At 44.0% G+C, this 17,366-nt stretch overlaps 1 protein-coding gene across 1 annotated transcript in view; it reads right to left on the bottom strand.

Annotated features, from left to right (window-relative positions):
- Window positions 1-263: 263 nt before the first annotated feature.
- lpl (lipoprotein lipase) overlaps window positions 264-17,366 on the bottom strand; it is a 31,428-nt gene continuing 14,325 nt past the window's right edge. Inside the window, exons 4-10 of the mRNA XM_028816523.2 lie at window positions 15,062-15,173; window positions 12,779-13,012; window positions 11,820-12,062; window positions 11,612-11,732; window positions 6,998-7,180; window positions 6,810-6,917; window positions 264-5,942 (exon numbers count right to left, since the gene is read on the bottom strand). Of these exons, the coding sequence (XP_028672356.1) occupies window positions 5,891-5,942; window positions 6,810-6,917; window positions 6,998-7,180; window positions 11,612-11,732; window positions 11,820-12,062; window positions 12,779-13,012; window positions 15,062-15,173 (1,053 nt within the window). The 3' untranslated portion in view covers window positions 264-5,890. The remainder of the gene's footprint in view (window positions 5,943-6,809; window positions 6,918-6,997; window positions 7,181-11,611; window positions 11,733-11,819; window positions 12,063-12,778; window positions 13,013-15,061; window positions 15,174-17,366) is intronic.

The raw sequence follows: 17,366 nt of genomic DNA, 5'->3' as shown, positions 1-17,366 counted from the left end.
CGAGTTCTAATTAGGACGCTGGCTGGAATGAAAACCCGTAGCCACTGCGGCCCTCCAGGACCGTGACTGAGGACCCCTGCTTTAAACTGTGGAGCAGAGAGGCAAATCAATCCCATACATTATGGAGGGCACTGTGTCTCAAATGATCCAAGTCACCATGGATGAAGGTGTCTGTCGCGTAATAAAGCACATTTTGTTTTTTAAAATGATACCCATTATGTAACAGGAAGGCATATTGAAAACAAATAACAAGAAAGCAGACATTTTTTTGGTCACAGTGCATTTATTTCATAAACAGTTTGAACAGACAAAACATTTGCTTAGAACAGCAAAGCTTACCAACCCAGAACATGGAAGCTCCATTTGTGCTAAAACTCGCCCCACAAAGCACAGCCCGTCTTCAGTAATAAGAGTTCACAGTATGGAGCAAATTTGTCCCATATATTTCCACATAAATATATATATATATATATATATATATATATATATATATATATATATATATATATATATATATATATATATATATCTAAGTAACAGACTGATCCAAAAGTCTATATGGGGTGCTGAGTAAAGAAAAGATCAATCCATCCATCCATTTTCCAACCCGCTGAATCCGAACACAGGGTCACGGGGGTCCGCTGGAGCCAATCCCAGCCAACACAGGGCACAAGGCAGGAACCAGTCCTGGGCAGGGTGCCAACCCACCACAGGACTAAAGAAAAGATAACAAGAAAATAAAAAAGAGGACAATTCAAAGCCCTGCTCGGGTATTTCTCGAATGTTCACACCACCTAAGTAACTGAAGAGGGCCTGCTTGGAGCTCCCAGACAGCCTGCTTGTTGTGTTTCAAAATCAAACAAGTCGTAGGGTGGGCTCTAACGACTAATGAGCACTCGCACGGAAGTACAAGGCATATAACGTGGCAGCGAGGAAGAAGGAACACGGGGGATTTGGACTTCGCAAAACAGAAAAGAGACTCGACTGTCTGATGAGTTGTGTTTTACATACCACGGCAGAATGAAAAAAGCAGGAATAAGGAGGGCAGAGACTGTGACTGAACCCATCGTACCCGTTTGATCCAGCAGCATGTTATTAGCTGTCAGAAAAAGGGACAAACTCGCCATGCTTTGGAAACATAAAACTGTGCCGGAAAGTCTTCGCGCAGTTGTCTCATTTGACATACCCCGCTATTTCGATCCGAGTAATTTGACACAGTCTGGCAGTCGTGTAACGTGACATTGGCTTAGCACCCAGAAGAATGCTGCTTGCCTTGAATCGGGATGTGCTGTGAGTTGACCACCATCTTGTGACATCCTTCAAGAAGACAGAAATACTTTTACAAGATACTGTGCAAAAAAATCATGAGAAATGATCGTCGAACCCTAATCCAGTCCTGACCCTAACCACTTCTGACGCAGCAATGCTGTGTCCACCAGGCGTCGATACGAATGCTCAGATGTTGGCATGGCTGCTCTGCAGAGTCCTATGTCCACGCGGAGGCCACGTTTTCTGTGGTGCCGTGTGAAATTTCTTCACATACCCCCAGTTACCACGTAATCCTAAATCACAAGAATTGGCCGTTTAGCAAAACTTTATAGGTGGGCAATTATAAGCGAGTGTGCCCTCCGATGGATTGACGGGCTGGACAAGAGATTTCACTACACCCATTTGCCAGCTAAATCTCTGTGATTTGATAATAGAATTAAAGCATTTCAAAAATGGATGAATGTTTCTGGGAAAACGGAAAAACGACTTCTGCTGGATTTTGCTTTTATGAAACATTTATGACGCTTTTAATTTTTAAACATAAAAACGCTGGAGAGTGCACTAGGCAAGTTAAAAAATGCCAGTTTCTAAAGCAGTGTCGTCCATTGTGTGTGTTCTGATGTTTTAAGAGGAAGTGGTGTCGTTGCCATCGAACACTAAAGATTCACGTGTGGAAGTGCTGCCTGTGAACCAACTAAACACTCAGTGGATACTAAAAGAACACACTGGGGACGGTGGACTTTTCTGGAACTGCTGGCGGTGTTGCAGATTCTCACACCTGGAGTGTACAATTAAGGTGAATTCACGTCACTAATATTTAACATCAATTTGAAAATACTGCTGTAAGTATATAAATGAAATCTGAGGAAACAACATCACCACCATACAAGTATAAAATGATCAACATATTCATGTTTGTCCTTCTAAATATATATTAAAATTAATACTAGCGATTCGAAAGTTAAAAATTAAAATTAAAAAATTAAATTAAAACCCAGCTCCTTAACTCAACTTTGCATACACCAGATTGGCTTTGATTAAATTCACAGCATTTCTACATGACACAACGGAGTGGCACGAGACCACCAAAATATAAAAAATGAAAAATACAAAATGGCAGAAGAATAAATAGAGAAAATATGCAAGTCATTCTTTTGCAATTTATCAAGTTTGCTGGTGGCATGAGAAGATTGATTTCGATTAAAACGTAATTGCATTTGTACAATTTTCCACGATAGGTTAGGAAATAAAATCAAAACTGGAATATACTGTCATTTGGTTAGAGCGTTCTGAGCAGTCAAATAGAAGGAGTAAAGAGAATCGCAATTGGATTGAAAAAGTGCAGACCCAGGGGTAAAAAAAAAAACAAGTTATTGTCAGTGTGTCTAAAAGAAACATAAATAAATAAATGACCTTCATAACATATTTGTCATTGTTAAATTGTTAGATTAACATTTAAAAGTATATACAGTATAGGGAATAGTGTTTTCATATTTATATACAGTATACTAGATATATAACATATATGTATTGTCACATGTGTGCGGTTGGAAGACAGCTAAAGGGCTCTAGTAAATGTAATTACCCATTGAGCCAGGGGTTGGCGCTGTTCTCTGATCCCTTTTCTCTTTCTCCCTCTGCAGACCTGGTGATTGGCTGCCCTACCATCACTGATGTCATCTCTGGTGTCCGTCCTCCTGGACCCGCCCCTTCCTACCTTCATAAACCGGCAAACCAGTTACTTACGTCAGCTCTGTTTGGACTCGTGTCTGTAAAGACATTCCCGCAACTATCTGTGTGTCGATTTACACAAAAAACTGTCAAGATTATACGGGGTTACCAAGGTGGTACCCAAGCTCTTTATCTGTGCTCTGTGTGTCATTTTACATTATATATAGTATACTGCATATAATATATATATATATATATATATATATATATATATATATATATATAGTCAAGTGCCAATTATTGCCAACTGATTTGAGCTGATTCATACTTATGGCCAAGGGCCATATGAAAACAAAAGGGTAATAATGCTCTAGAAATTGCCAAAACCAGCCGCACTATTTATCATAATTATTATTATTATTTCACAGGGTCTCCTATGTTTTCTGACTCTTAGAGGGTCCTTTAAGGTTTGTTTTGCTCCATGAGGCTAATTTGTAGGCATTCAGTCCACATCATCTTCCTTACATCAGTGTTTCTCAACCTTTATGGTCCTGCACCCCAGTTTTGCCTTTTTAAATTCATTGACAACCCACTAGCAGCAAATGTGAACTGCCCCCTTGGTGAAATAAATGCAATTGGGGCTCTTCCTTGGTGTAACAAACTCTCATAGAAACACTAAAATATATGGCACATCGCTGTCAATTATTTAGGCAACCCACCATGAGCCACACATGGTCCACTGTAACTTACTTTTGAACCAGTGATTGCAACCTGTGACAGCCCAGTGCTTGAAAAACACTTCCTTACAACAGGGCCATCTTAACGCATGGGCACACTGGGCAGTTGCCGGTGGCCTATAATGCTGTTAAAAGGGGCCCTGCCTTACAAGGACCTGACGTGCAGACAGTTAGACATGAAGAGTGGTTTGTGTTCTCCATACCAGCAAAGTATGCGTATCAGTGACCTACAGAACGTTAATTGGAATGACCTGAACGACATACCGCCAATTTGACAAATGAACACATGGCCAGTACCAAGTGGAGCTGTAAAGTGGCATGTGACTGTATGTGTATGTGTATTATATACTGAACAGTATACACACTAGGGGGCTTTGCCCCCTGCTCCCTTCACTCACCAACCCCCCTCCCCGGCCTGTGCTACATGCCAGCCACTTCATGTCTCTGCTGCTCACGTTGTGAAGAGGGGAGTTGAACGCACCCCAAGGAAACACTGCGGTGTTTTTTTTTTTACCTCCTCTTTGCTCGATCAGCTGCTGGCTTGCTGCTGCTGCCGTGCCGCGTGATCTGCATCTTGCATGGCGCTTTGAACATTTACTGTAAAAGCCTGTCTTGTCTCTCTCTTGTCTTGCCTCTCTTCTCCCCCAAATATCCTCTGCTCCTGTGGGGGGTCCCGCTCCCGAGGCGCGCCCCTATGAAGAGGAAGATTTTCTATTCCTTTGAGAGACGGAACTGTCCCCTCCGACTACACACTGAGCTCAATTCACTACTGAAAGAGACTTATGTTTGTTTGAAGTGGCTGAATAACGATTCTGTCTCTAAAATATCCTGTGGGTCTGTGCAACTCTGTGACTCAAGCGTGACAGCGTATGTGGATTTCACTTTCACCAAACAACAAATCTTTCAATTCTCATGGATACTCCCCTTCATTGGGAAAAAACAGTACGTTTCCCTGATGGCAACATGAATTAGACGATCTACAAATCTCTAACTTAAAGTTTAAATCCAAACAATATATTAATCTCTTTTCACTGTTCTGTTATTTCACCGAGTAATAATTTCCATTTGTTTGCGCTAATGTGATCTTTACTATCATTTCTCTGAGACTTTCAAATTTTAGTACTTTCATAATCTCTAACCTGCTCTGCATGTAAGTCGCGCCAACATTTTTGGAATTGTTACGACGTTCTACTTTGTCATCTACTCTTTGTCTTTTATTTCCGGCCCTGGGCGTGGTTAAATCTCTTGGCACAAAGTCTCGTCTCGCGGGATGTGAAAGCGTCTCTCTGAGAAAATCACATCTCGTCTCTCCTCCCAAGATTTTTTCATTATAATAGAGAGATATACTGTACAGTATATATATATATATATATATATATATATCTCCATAGGTCTGAATTGCAGTCTTATTTGGCTGGTCACGTAACAGATAATGCTTGTGGTCTGCCAGGTCCTCCCAGTTGCATCAAGCAAATCATATATATACTGTATATACCGTACATATACACATATATATATATATATATATTATACTGTACATATACACACACACACACTATACACATTATGTATATACTTTAAAATGTTAATGTGCTATGGTAAATAGCACCCTAAGCCATGAAGCTGCACTCACATCTTACAAAGGAAGGACGGCCATCACCCTGCTGTTACTCAGTTTATGGCAGAGTCCCGTAAGTCAACTTCTGTCAAATAGAAATTAATTCAAAAAGGCAGCTGAGCCTGGATAACAAGTTGGGGATCCCAGACTCAAGAAAACAGAAACCACAGAGGAACGCTGCTGAGCATCTGTCCAAGCTAATGATGGGTCTTCTTCTTGAAACATTATCCCGGTGTATATCATCCTCAAAAAAATATGTTGGAAATTGTTAAAAACAGGATGCCAAGATGCCTACCAGCCTGGCAGCCTCCAGTTGCTGAAGTGAAGGCCATGTTGACCTTGGCCCAACACAGTATGAGACAAAGGATGGAAGTAGATACAGTTCACCAAGATGAATATCAGAAACCAACCAAAAGAACTGAGCTGAGCTGATGTCTTCGCTAGGTGACAAGTGCTAGAAGAGGTTTTTATCCCAAATATGGATTTCCAAGTTGATCCTTGAAGTCTGGGATGCATATACAAGCACTGGGCAGGCATGTATATAAATATAAATATACTGTGTCATTGTCCATCGACGACAGTCTGTATTTGTTCTTCAGTCACTGTTTGACTTCCAAGGGTTTTTAGATCTTCGGTGTCCATGTCGTCTACAAGAGAATAAAGAGAAAGCTGACTATTGAATTAAGAATGGAAAACTCATTATGTCAGTAGACCATTTAATCAGAATAAGACAAAAAGGAAGAGTCTGAAACAATCAAAGAAACATCTTTACATTATATGGCACCCTTGTGCAAGGATTGCCATCCCAAGACACTTAACGCTACAGTGCCACTCATTTGTGTTTCTACCATTAGACTCTTAGTAAATTCAGTGACTCCATAAGGGTCCAAACTTTCACTAACCTGCCAAACTTTGCAGGTTAAGTGACTCAGCGTCACACAGTTAAGTTAGAAATGGGGGCCACTTGCAACTGTAAATGGTGCCTCCCTATAGAGAACACAATGCCAACTCACTTCTGTTATTTAACAGAATTTAACATCGCAGGTATATAAACACAATGGCAGTATAACCAGGTACTTGTATAATCCTCCTAGGACTAATGTCTGTTTATGAAAGGCACTATATACTGTATAATTAAGGGGGTGTGCTTGATTCACTGTTGGGGCCTTGGGCAACTCACTTACCATAATTGTATTCCAATTTTAAAACATTATACAGTAAAATATGCATTATAGCTCTGCACTTTGGATATAGTTGATCATAAAAAGGCACTATATAAAATCAATGTCGCTTATTTGGGTGGCCCCCTAGTGGCTGATGTGTTGGACTGTGGAGCACAAGTTAGCCGGTTCAGTCCTCACTGATTCTAATGTGTGACTCATTTAGCCACCTGATGAATGTAGAATTACTGCATACAACAAATTCCTTTTATCCGAATACAACATCAGCTAAATCCATAAAATGTGACGTTGTGAACCTGCGAAAGTCAACGGCCACTTTCTTAGCAGACGTACCTTGCGTGTCTTTTGCTTGCTTGGTCTTCTTTAGATTTCACAAAATCCACAAATTCACCTCCTCTTACTAAGGCGGCCATCTCGCCATCCTTGGCGCTGAATGTCATCCTGTAAGGAAGAACACAAAGGGTTTAGTGTGCCTGTCATGAGTGAGAACAGAGGCTCTACGGTGGGTAAGGGGTACGCACTTGGCCTGGGTCTCTCCAGCTTTCACTCTGATCTTGCGAATGTTGAACTTGTAACCCTTCCACCAGTCAGTCCAGCTGAAATAGGAGTCCTTCTCCCACATGAGCTTTACCATCAGAAGGTCTCCGATGTTGATGTCAGTAGTCACCAGGAAGGAGAAGGTCTTGTTGGCTGAGAGTTTTGGTCTGTGAAGCAGAAAAAGAAAATGGATGTTGATTCTCAATCAACTCCAGTGGGTCTCTCTCTATGATTTATATGATTACATCTTTGGCAGGCCTGGTGGTCTTAGGGTCAACACTGCTGCTTCACATCTCCATTGACCAAAATCACATTCTGTATAGAGTTTGAACGTTGGGTTTACTCCCACTTGCCAAAAGCGTGCATGTTAGTTAATGGCGGGCTGGTGAGTGTGCCCCACGTATAAGTCAGTGTGAATGTGTGAGAGTGTACTGGACTGGCCTTCATGAGTACGTATTTGTAACTGTGTGCCATGTTCTGGATTGGTGTGAGTAAATGTGAGTTTGCCCAGTGACAGAGTGGGCCTGAGTGACACCATGGTGGACTGATGTGCAATGGTGTGGTTGTGGGTTAGGGTGTGCCCTGTGCTGGACAGTCATTTATAAATAATGGATTTGTGTGTTGTGTTGTGTTGTTGTGATTCAAGATTCAAGATGGAGTTAGTTAGTGTGAGTGTGTCTTTAAGTGTGCTACTGATGTGAGTGTGAGTGTGCACTGTGATTTGATGGATTGAGTTGATTCAGATCTGTGTGTGAGTGCCCTGTGATGGGCTGGTGTGAGTTTTATGTAGGTGCTCTATGATGGAGAGAGAGTGTGATTCAGAGTTTGGACTGTGATGGCCTGGTGTGAGTGAGTGTGATTGTAACCTATGAGAGATGGAGTGAGGTGGGGCAAGTATACCCTGCGTTAGGCTAGTGTGAGAAGATGCATGTGAATCCACTCTATGATGGAGGAAGTGATTCAGAGTGGGAAGTTGGGTTGTGACGGATTGGTGTAATTGAGTGTGATTGTGAACTCTGATGATTGGCGTCCGGAAGTGTGGATAGACTGGAGTAAATGGATGAGTGCAAGTGCATTGTATAAGGTGTCACACACGTGAGCATGGAAGGCAGCTAAAGGGCTTGAGTGAGGGCAATTCCAAATCTGACCGGGACGTGGCAGAGTGCACTGATTCTTTTTTCTTGCTTTCCTGCAGACCATTCACGGGAAATTCCACCTGGCCCTGTTGATGTCACTTCCAGGTCTGAACCTATAGATGAAGATCTTTCTGCTTCCGGCCCCCTTGATGTCATGTCCAGGTTAGAGCCTATGGATGAAGACCCTTCCGATCCCGGCCCCTCTGATGTCACTTCCTATCCTGACCTTTAAAACCCTTCACCTTTCCCCTATTCACTCAGTTCTGTTTTGGACTACTAGTTCGCATAAGTGCTGTCATTTATTTACAATTTGCAGCCAGGAAATTAATAGACGAGTGGCTTCTCCAAACCTTTCTACGGCTCTGTGTGGAGTTTGTCACAATGAGAAATAGTGATTTGGAGTGTGTGTGCATGTGTGCTTTGGTGGGCTTTGATAGACTGGTGTAATTGAGTGTGACTGTGAAGTAAGGAGTAAGGAGGTCTGTGATAGGCTAGTGTAAGTGGATGAGTGTGAGTGTGAGCACATCGTATAATGGAAACAGTGATTTGGAGTGTGTGTGTGTGCTTTTGTGGGCTTTGGTGGGCTTTGATGGACTGTAACCGAGTGTGATTGTGAAGTAAGGAGTAAGGAGGTGCAAGTAAATTCTGTGATGAGTTGGTGAAAGTGGATGAGTGTGAGTGCGAGTGTGATAGCGTTGTACAATGGAAACAGTGATTTGGAGTGTGTGTGTGTGTGTGTTTTGGGGAGCTGTGATGGACTATAACTGAGTGTGATTGTCCATTCTGATGGATGGAGTAAGGAGGTGCAAGTACATTCTGTGATAGACTGGTGACAGTGGAGAAATGTGAGTGTGTTGTATAATGGATTGTGTGATTTAGAGTGTGTGTGTGTGGGTGTTTTGGTGGGCTGTGACAGACTGGTGTAATTGAGTGTGACTGCGAACTCAGATGGATGGAGTAAGGAGGTGTGAGTAAATCCTGAAATACACCGGTGTAAGTGGACGAGTGTGAATGTGTCGTAGGATGGATATTATGATTTGGTGTGTGTGTGTGTGGTTGGGTGCTTTGGTGGTCTTTGATGGACTGGTGTAATTCAGTGTGATTGTGAACTCTGATGGATGGAGTAAGGCAGCGTGAGTAAATCCTCAAATACACCGGTGTAACTGGATAAGTGTGTGTGTGAGCTTTGCATAATGGAAACAGTGATTTGGAGTGTGTGTGTGTTTTGGTGGACTTTGGTGGACTGTAAATGAGTGTGATTGTGAAGTAAGGAGTAAGGAGGTGCAAGTAAATTCTGTGATGGGTTGGTGAAAATGGATGAGTGTGAGTGCGAGTGTGATAGCATTGTACAATGGAAACAGTGACTTGGAGTGTGTGTGTGTGTGTTTTGGGGAGCTGTGATGGACTGTAACTGAGTGTGATTGTGAAGTAAGGAGTGAGGAGGTGCAAGTAAATTCTGTGATGGGTTGGTGAAAATGGATGAGTGTGAGTGCGAGTGTGATAGCATTGTACAATGGAAACAGTGACTTGGAGTGTGTGTGTGTGTGTTTTGGGGAGCTGTGATGGACTGTAACTGAGTGTGATTGTCCATTCTGATGGATGGAGTAAGGAGGTGCAAGTACATCCTGTGACAGACTGGTGTCAGTGGAGAAATGTGAGTGTGTTGTATAATGGATTGTGTGATTTAGAGTGTGTGTGTGTGTGTGGGTGTTTTGGTGGGCTGTGACAGACTGATGTAATTGAGTGTGACTGCGAACTCAGATGGATGGAGTAAGGAGGTGTGAGTAAATCCTGAAATACACCGGTGTAAGTGGACGAGTGTGAATGTGTCGTAGGATGGATATTATGATTTGGAGTGTGTGTGTGGGTGGGTGCTTTGGTGGTCTTTGATGGACTGGTGTAATTCAGTGTGATTGTGAACTCTGATGGATGGAGTAAGGCGGCGTGAGTAAATCCTCAAATACACCGGTGTAACTGGATAAGTGTGTGTGTGAGTTTTGCATAATGGAAACAGTGATTTGGAGTGTGTGTGTGTGTTTTGTTGGACTTTGGTGGACTGGTGTAATTGAATGATTGTGAAGTAAGGAGAAAGGGAGTGTGAGGACACCTTGTGATAGGCTGGTATAAGTAGAAGAGTGTGTCACAGGATGAATATTGTGATCTGCAGTGTGGGTGGCTGCTTTGGTGGGCTGTGATGGACTGGTGTAAACTCAGATAGACTGGTGTGAGTAGATGTGTGTGTTTTTCTGCTCTGTGATGGATGGAGTGAGTTGCTGTGAGTGTGTATTTAAGTGTGCCACTGATACAAGTATGACTGGATGACTATGAGCATCAGGGCCATCTTAACAGAATCATAGCCCCCGGGGCAAAGTAGAGCACCTGGGCCCCTGTTTTGATATCAAAACAGAAACATACATAGGCATCAGAAACAACGTGGGCCCCTATGCTTGTGGTGCCCCCGGGCAACTGCCCAGCGTACCCATGCGTTAAGACGAACCTGATGAGCGTGCACTCTGATAGACTTGTGTGAATGGATGGCTGTACCCTGTGATGGATGGAGTAATTTTTAGGGGGGGGGGGGCTCCTCTGGGATGGACTTGTCTAAGTGAGCTATCATGAATGGAGTGAGCTGGTGTGTGTTTGTGTGTGTGTGTCTCCTGATGGACTGATGTAAGTGGGTGTACAGTATGTGAATTTCCTCTGTGAAGCTAATTTAAGATCAACTTTACTGTAATGTGTAACTGCATGTCTCCTCAGAAGAGTGACAATAGTGCATTAGCTGGTGTGAGTGTGCCCAGTGATTGAGAGTGTCACACAGGTATGCTTGGGAGGCAGTCAAAGGGTTCAAATCAGGATATCAACAAGTCGGACCGAGGATTGGCACTGTGTATTAATGCCTCTTCTTCTCTCCCCACAGACCCTCTGAGGAGAAGTCCAACTAAATATCTTACTTCCGCCTGTCCATGACCTCACTCCCGGCATCCACAGATGACCTCACTCCACTTCCTGTCCTGTAAATACGCCCTTCCTGTGTTCCTGCTATAAATTCAATCAGTAAAACTTATTTGCTCAGTCCAGTCATATGGTACTTGTCTCAGTCCTTAGAGATTGCTCAACTTCTTCTTCCATATACGGGGTAGTTCCCCAACTCTTTCCGATTTCTCTTGTGCTTTATTAAAATCAAAAGTGAGTGTGTGTGGGTGTTTGTGTGTGTGTGTGAATGCACCCTGTAATGGCCAGTGTGGCCGGTTGTATGTGAATGTGAGTCTGCCCTTTGATGGACCAGTAGATCCCTCCAGGCCCGATTTCTCACTTGCTGGTGTCGGCTGTCATTCTTTAAGCCACCATACCAGACACCACAACATGGATGGGCGCCATTTCACCTAAATTACACCTTCTCACATTTTAATCATAAGAGCGTCAGTGTCCAAAACCCCGACCGGACTCTTGAGCAATACTCACAGGACAAGCGCGATGTTCTGGGCCTCATCATGGGTGCCATACAGGGACACTTGAACCGGCTGGTCTGTGAAGGTGATGTTCTCTTGACTGAAGAAGTGGACCTTCAACTGATAATGGAAAACTGTGGAGAGACACAGAAAGGGGCGTCACCTCAGGAGTCGGTGCCCAGCGGACCCGTCTACTTTGGTCGTGCCAGCCCACCGCTCACCTTTGTAAGGCATCACCTCGCGGGTCTTCAGATACATGCGGCTGCTGCGCTTGCTGCGCACTTTGTTGATCTCGTAGCCCAGAGTGTTGCAGCGGTTTTTACGGCAGCTGAGGCACAAGCCCTTCTCGAAAGTCTCCTTGGCGTTGCAGCGGTATGCCATGCTTTGCTTTTCCTCGTTCAGGAGCGAGTCGATGAACAGGTGAATGGAGCGTTCATGAGAGCACTTGACAATCTGGTCCATTTCTGTCAAGAGATCACAGGCAATTGGAATAGTCTGAGCTTGCTACGGGGTCTCCTCCCACCTTGCACTCAGTGCTGTGGAGGTAAGCTGCAGCCTCCATCACCCCTCACATTGAATTATGCAGGTCTAAGAATGTTTTGTAATGATCAATCAGCTGTGATGGACAGGTCGCCCATCCAGGGATGATGGCTGCCTTACATACTGTAGAGTACTGCTGGGGTAGGCGCCAGCCCCCCATGACTCTGAAGTGAGTTAAGCTGATCTGTGAATGTTATTTTATGTTATAATCAATAGCTCTGCTGAACTGGGGTCCTATCCAGAGATGGTTTCTGCCCTGAACCCAGTCCTGTTGGGAGTGGCTCCAGCCCCCCAGGACCCCATGAATCTGAATTAGATTAAGCAGGGTGTTTTTTAATATTTTAACATGTAGCTGTGATGGACTGGTCACCTGTCCAGGGCTGATGGCTGTCTTGCACAGAGTACTGCTGGGGTAGGCTCCAGCCCCCCATGACTCTGAATGGAGTTAAGCTGGTTTGAGATGTTATCTTATTTTATAATCAATGGCTCTGCTGAACTGGGGTCCTGTCCAGTGTTGGTTCCTGGTTGCACCCAGTCCTGTTGGGATAGGCTCTAGCCCCCCATGACCCCATGAATCTGAATTAGATTAAGCAGGGTGTTATTTTCTACTTTAACATGTAGCTGTGATGCACTCACTCACCTGCAAAACCATTGGCGGCAATCATGAGCATAGCCTTGTGCAAGTCGCAGCCAGGCTGGAAGCTTCCTCCATTGGGGTAGATGTCCACATGGCCCACGGGTTTCTGGATGCCAATGCTGCGATCTGGAGAGCCACGGGTGTAGGTATGGAGCACGTCCACGAAGTTTGCATCATCAGGTGAGAGACGCACCTTCTCCTCTGCATATTCAAAATTGGGGCCGGCAGGGTCCAGACCTAAAATGAGAAGTGCACTGTGGTGGCGATTTGGATTGATAGCACCTTTCAGAGGCGCAGGCTTGTTTTTTGATCATTGCTCCCAATATGTGTGAGCGGAGTATGAATTCAGAGGGGGTGAAAGTGCTGGAGCCGAGGTTCTGTAGTACTTTATTGTACTATTTACTTTAGATACATTGATATTGAGAAAGAAGAAAAAACATTATTAACTGTAATGATTATTAGTATTCATCCATCCATCCATTTTCCAACCCGCTGAATCCGAACACAGGATCACGGTGGTCTGCTGGAACCAATCCCAGCCAACACAGGGTACACGGCAGGGACCAATCCCGGGCAGGGTGCCAACCCACTGCAGGACACACACAAACACACCCACACACCAAGCACACACTAGGGCCAATTTAGAATCGCCAATCCACCTAACCTGCATGTCTTTGGACTGTGGGAGGAAACCGGAGCGCCCGGAGGAAACCCACGCAGACACGGGGAGAACATGCAAACTCCACGCAGGGAGGACCCGGGAATCGAACCCAGGTCCCCAGATCTCCCAACTGCGAGGCAACAGCGCTACCCACTGCGCCACCGTGCCGCCCCTCCATCCATTATCCAACCTGCTATATCCTAACTACAGGGTTACGGAGGTCTGCTGGACCCAATCCCAGCCAACACAGGGTGCAAGGCAGGAAGCAGACCCCGGGCAGGGCACCAGCCCACCGCAGATGATTATAAGTATTTAATTCACAAATACCAATGACTGTATTTTGTATTGATCATGCGGCAGAGAGCTATATGATTTATTACTTTTATATGAATTTGTTCTTCATTTAGATAGAAAAAGAATTAAGCTTATGCACAGAATTATATGATTAACTTACATTCTTCTATGAGAAAATGCTGACCTCTTGATACTAACAGAACACCCTGTGATATTATAAATCAATGTCATCGTTTCTTTACTCTTGTTTAATATTATAAGAAAACATGTCACTTATGAATTAATAAATAAGGATTATTAATCTCTGCGGTGGGTTGGCACCCTACCCAGGATTGGTTCCTGCCTTGTGCCCTGTGTTGGCTGGGATTGGCTCCAGCAGACCCCCGTGACCCTGTGTTCGGATTCAGCGGGTTAGAAAATGGATGGATAGATGGATGGATGGATGGATTATTAATCTAACCAAACAAATATAATCTAATGAAGATATTAAAACTAGAAGAATGTAATCTCTTTATAACTAATGTAATGAAATATAAGAAACTGCTTAAATTGGTGTTGTGTGTGTATACTGAGAAGGGCATATTCCTTAGGAATGCAAGTGCCTGATAGCTCTTTGTTTTGGTATACTCCTGTATGTCATAAATTAAGATGTAACCGTAATACTGTATATTACTACTTAATACTGTATATGTTTTTTATATCTTGTGTACTGCACCTTTTGACTCTGGAGGACGATATTTCGTCCCACTGTGTACTGTAAGTATATTGTTAGGATGACAATAAAGCTCGACTTGACTTGACTAATCTATGTATGACCTCAGAATGAACTGCTAAGTTTTTTTCTGTTCTCTCTTTGGCTAATGAATAAGCTAGGTGATAAAAGAGAGAACATTTTTTTCTTTTAAGTTAGTCTGTCTGAACCCAAATCAGTTGACTGACCTGGGGGGGGGGGCAGTCTCGCAGTCTTTTTAACTCACCAAGAATAAAGAAATTGCTTTTATTTTTAAATTGATGTTTTTCCCGTTTTTTTTTCGACTTCAACGTTCACAATATGAAAGGCACTATATAATAGATAGATAGATAGATAGATAGATAGATAGATAGATAGATAGATAGATAGATAGATAGATAGATAGGAAAGGCAATAATACAAAGATATGAAAGATGCTATAAAAACAGATATGAAAAGGTCTATAAATTATACAAATATGGAAGGTTTTATCAAATATATAAATATAAAATGATTTATCTAGATAGAGAAATATGAAAGGCACTATAAAAAGACATGGACAGGTAGGTCTAAGTTCAGCCATTTCAGACTTGCTGCTCACCTGTAATTCGGCTGACTTTGTTGTTGGTCAGGCTTCCAGCGATGCCCGCCACATGAGCACCCAGGCTGTACCCAAGCAGATGCAAGTTGTTTAAGGTGTAATTTCCCTCTACCTGAATGAGGCAAATGAAGAACAGAGCGAGACAATAAACATTACATTTAAAATTAGTCAGCATTGGAGAGCAGCAGTTCAAGTTGGACAGGTGATGAGCTTTGACATACAGCCATATTATTATTATTATTATATAGTCTCCAGTAGCAAACACTGGCAGTAAAGCGGGTCATACTGAAGAGCTCAGTGACTTTAAACTTGGCACTGTCATAGGATGTCACCTTTGCCACAGGTCAGTATGTACAATTTCTGTTCTTCCCCAGTCAATGCTATTGTTGTGAAGTGGAAGAGCATCGATGAGCAACAACAGATCAGCCATGAAGTGGTAAACCACCCAAAATCACAAAGTGGCATCACTCACAGAAGAGTTCCAAACTGCCTCTGGAAGTAACATCAGCACAGGAAAACTGCTCGTCAGAAGCTTCTTGAAGTGAGCTTCCATGGCCAAGCAGCTGCCCACAAGCCTATGTGAGGAGCTCTTGGCTGTTCAGTGTTACACAGTGACTGTAGAGTCAGGGAGATCCATTTGGATCTGGAATCGTCATCAGCAGGCAGTTCCTAATGACAATTACCAGACTAATGAACTAATGAGTTCTGAGGCTTTACATCTGAATGGATGTCCAATCTTTTACAAATGCCACATTTACTCAATTTTTTTAATTTTCTTTTCAGTCCGGCAGAGTGTCTGAGTGGGGTGTCAGGCCCCTCTAATGGGTGACCCCTTGCTGGTACTCCAGCCCCCACAGTTCTCCTAATCCTAGCCTAGTTTAACTTTGGAGGGATTTCTGACCCTAAGGAAGCTTGGGGGTAAGGGGATTGATCTGAGTGAAGTGTCAAACGACAAGGCTCATCCCCCTCTAATAGACACCCCCCCCCCCCCGCCCCCCTCACCAGGACCCCTGCCATCGTGGTTCTCCTAACACTAGGACCCCTGAATGTTTGAGGCTGTTTTGCAGGTCTGAGTGGGGTGTCGGAGGATGGAGCTCCACCACTTCTACCGGACACACCCCACTCCCCTTCAGCAGAGGAAGAGCAGCTAAATTCGGTTAAAATGCAACCCAGGCTGGTGGCAGCCAAAAGCGGCAATTGCTCTAATAGAACAGGTTCAGGCCTTTGCAGCAGACCCTCCCGTTACCATCCTCTGCCGAGTCTGAAGGTCACCCCAGCATCCTTCCCAAAAGTCTGGTCCCAGCTGATATGTTCCTGGATACTATGGCACCTTCAAACACAGGGTGAAGGCTTGTAGGTCCTAAGGGACCAAAACTGGGGGCAAACTGAGGAACCTGTGAAGTTAAACAATTCTTCTTCTTCTTTTGGCTGCTGCCATTAGGGGTCACCACACCGGATCATCTTCTTCCATATCTTCATGTCCTCTGCATTTTGTTCTGTCACACCCACCACCTGCATGTCCTCTCTCACCACATCCATAAACCTTCTCTTAGGCTTTCCTCTTTTCCTCTTGCCTGGCAGCTCTATCCTTAGCACCCTTCTCTCAATATACCCAACAATTAAGTCCCAAAAATGTAACCTTAGTGGCACAGTGGTGAGCGCTGCTTCCTCACAGTTTCCATTAACCTGGCCTGGTCACTGTCCATGTGGAGATCCCCATTGATCCTTGTGTTTTCTAACGCAACTATATTGGCATGGTGTGGCTGAGTGTGCCCTTCAATGTACTGGCATCCCTTCCAGGGTTGGCTCATGCCAATAGCCAGGATAGATACACAGCTCTAAACTGGAATGAGGGGATGGATAGATGGAAGGTTTAACCAAAGTGTTAACCATTCCTCAAGATACGGTATCAGTTTGGTTTTCTTGTGGTCCTTCCTCCTGTCCCATGATGGCCTTCGCTTTCTCTACAGCCATCTCCCCTCACCTGGGTACTCAAATGGTTGATCCAGCAGCCCGCACATTTTTTTTTTGTCTTTAGTCAGGACCCATCCATCCATCCATTTTCCAACCCGCTGAATCCGAACACAGGGTCACGGGGGTCTGCTGGAGCCAATCCCAGCCAACACAGGGCACAAGGCAGGGACCAATCCCTGGCAGTATGCCAACCCACCGCAGGACACACACAAACACTAGGGCCAATGTAGAATCGCCAATCCACCTAACCTGCATGTCTTTGGACTGTGGGAGGAAACCGGAGCGCCCGGAGGAAACCCACGCAGACACGGGGAGAACATGCAAACTCCAC

This window comes from Erpetoichthys calabaricus, chromosome 12 (assembly GCF_900747795.2).
Source record: "Erpetoichthys calabaricus chromosome 12, fErpCal1.3, whole genome shotgun sequence".
Taxonomy (NCBI): domain Eukaryota; kingdom Metazoa; phylum Chordata; class Cladistia; order Polypteriformes; family Polypteridae; genus Erpetoichthys; species Erpetoichthys calabaricus.
This window is presented reverse-complemented; position numbering and strand designations above follow the sequence as displayed.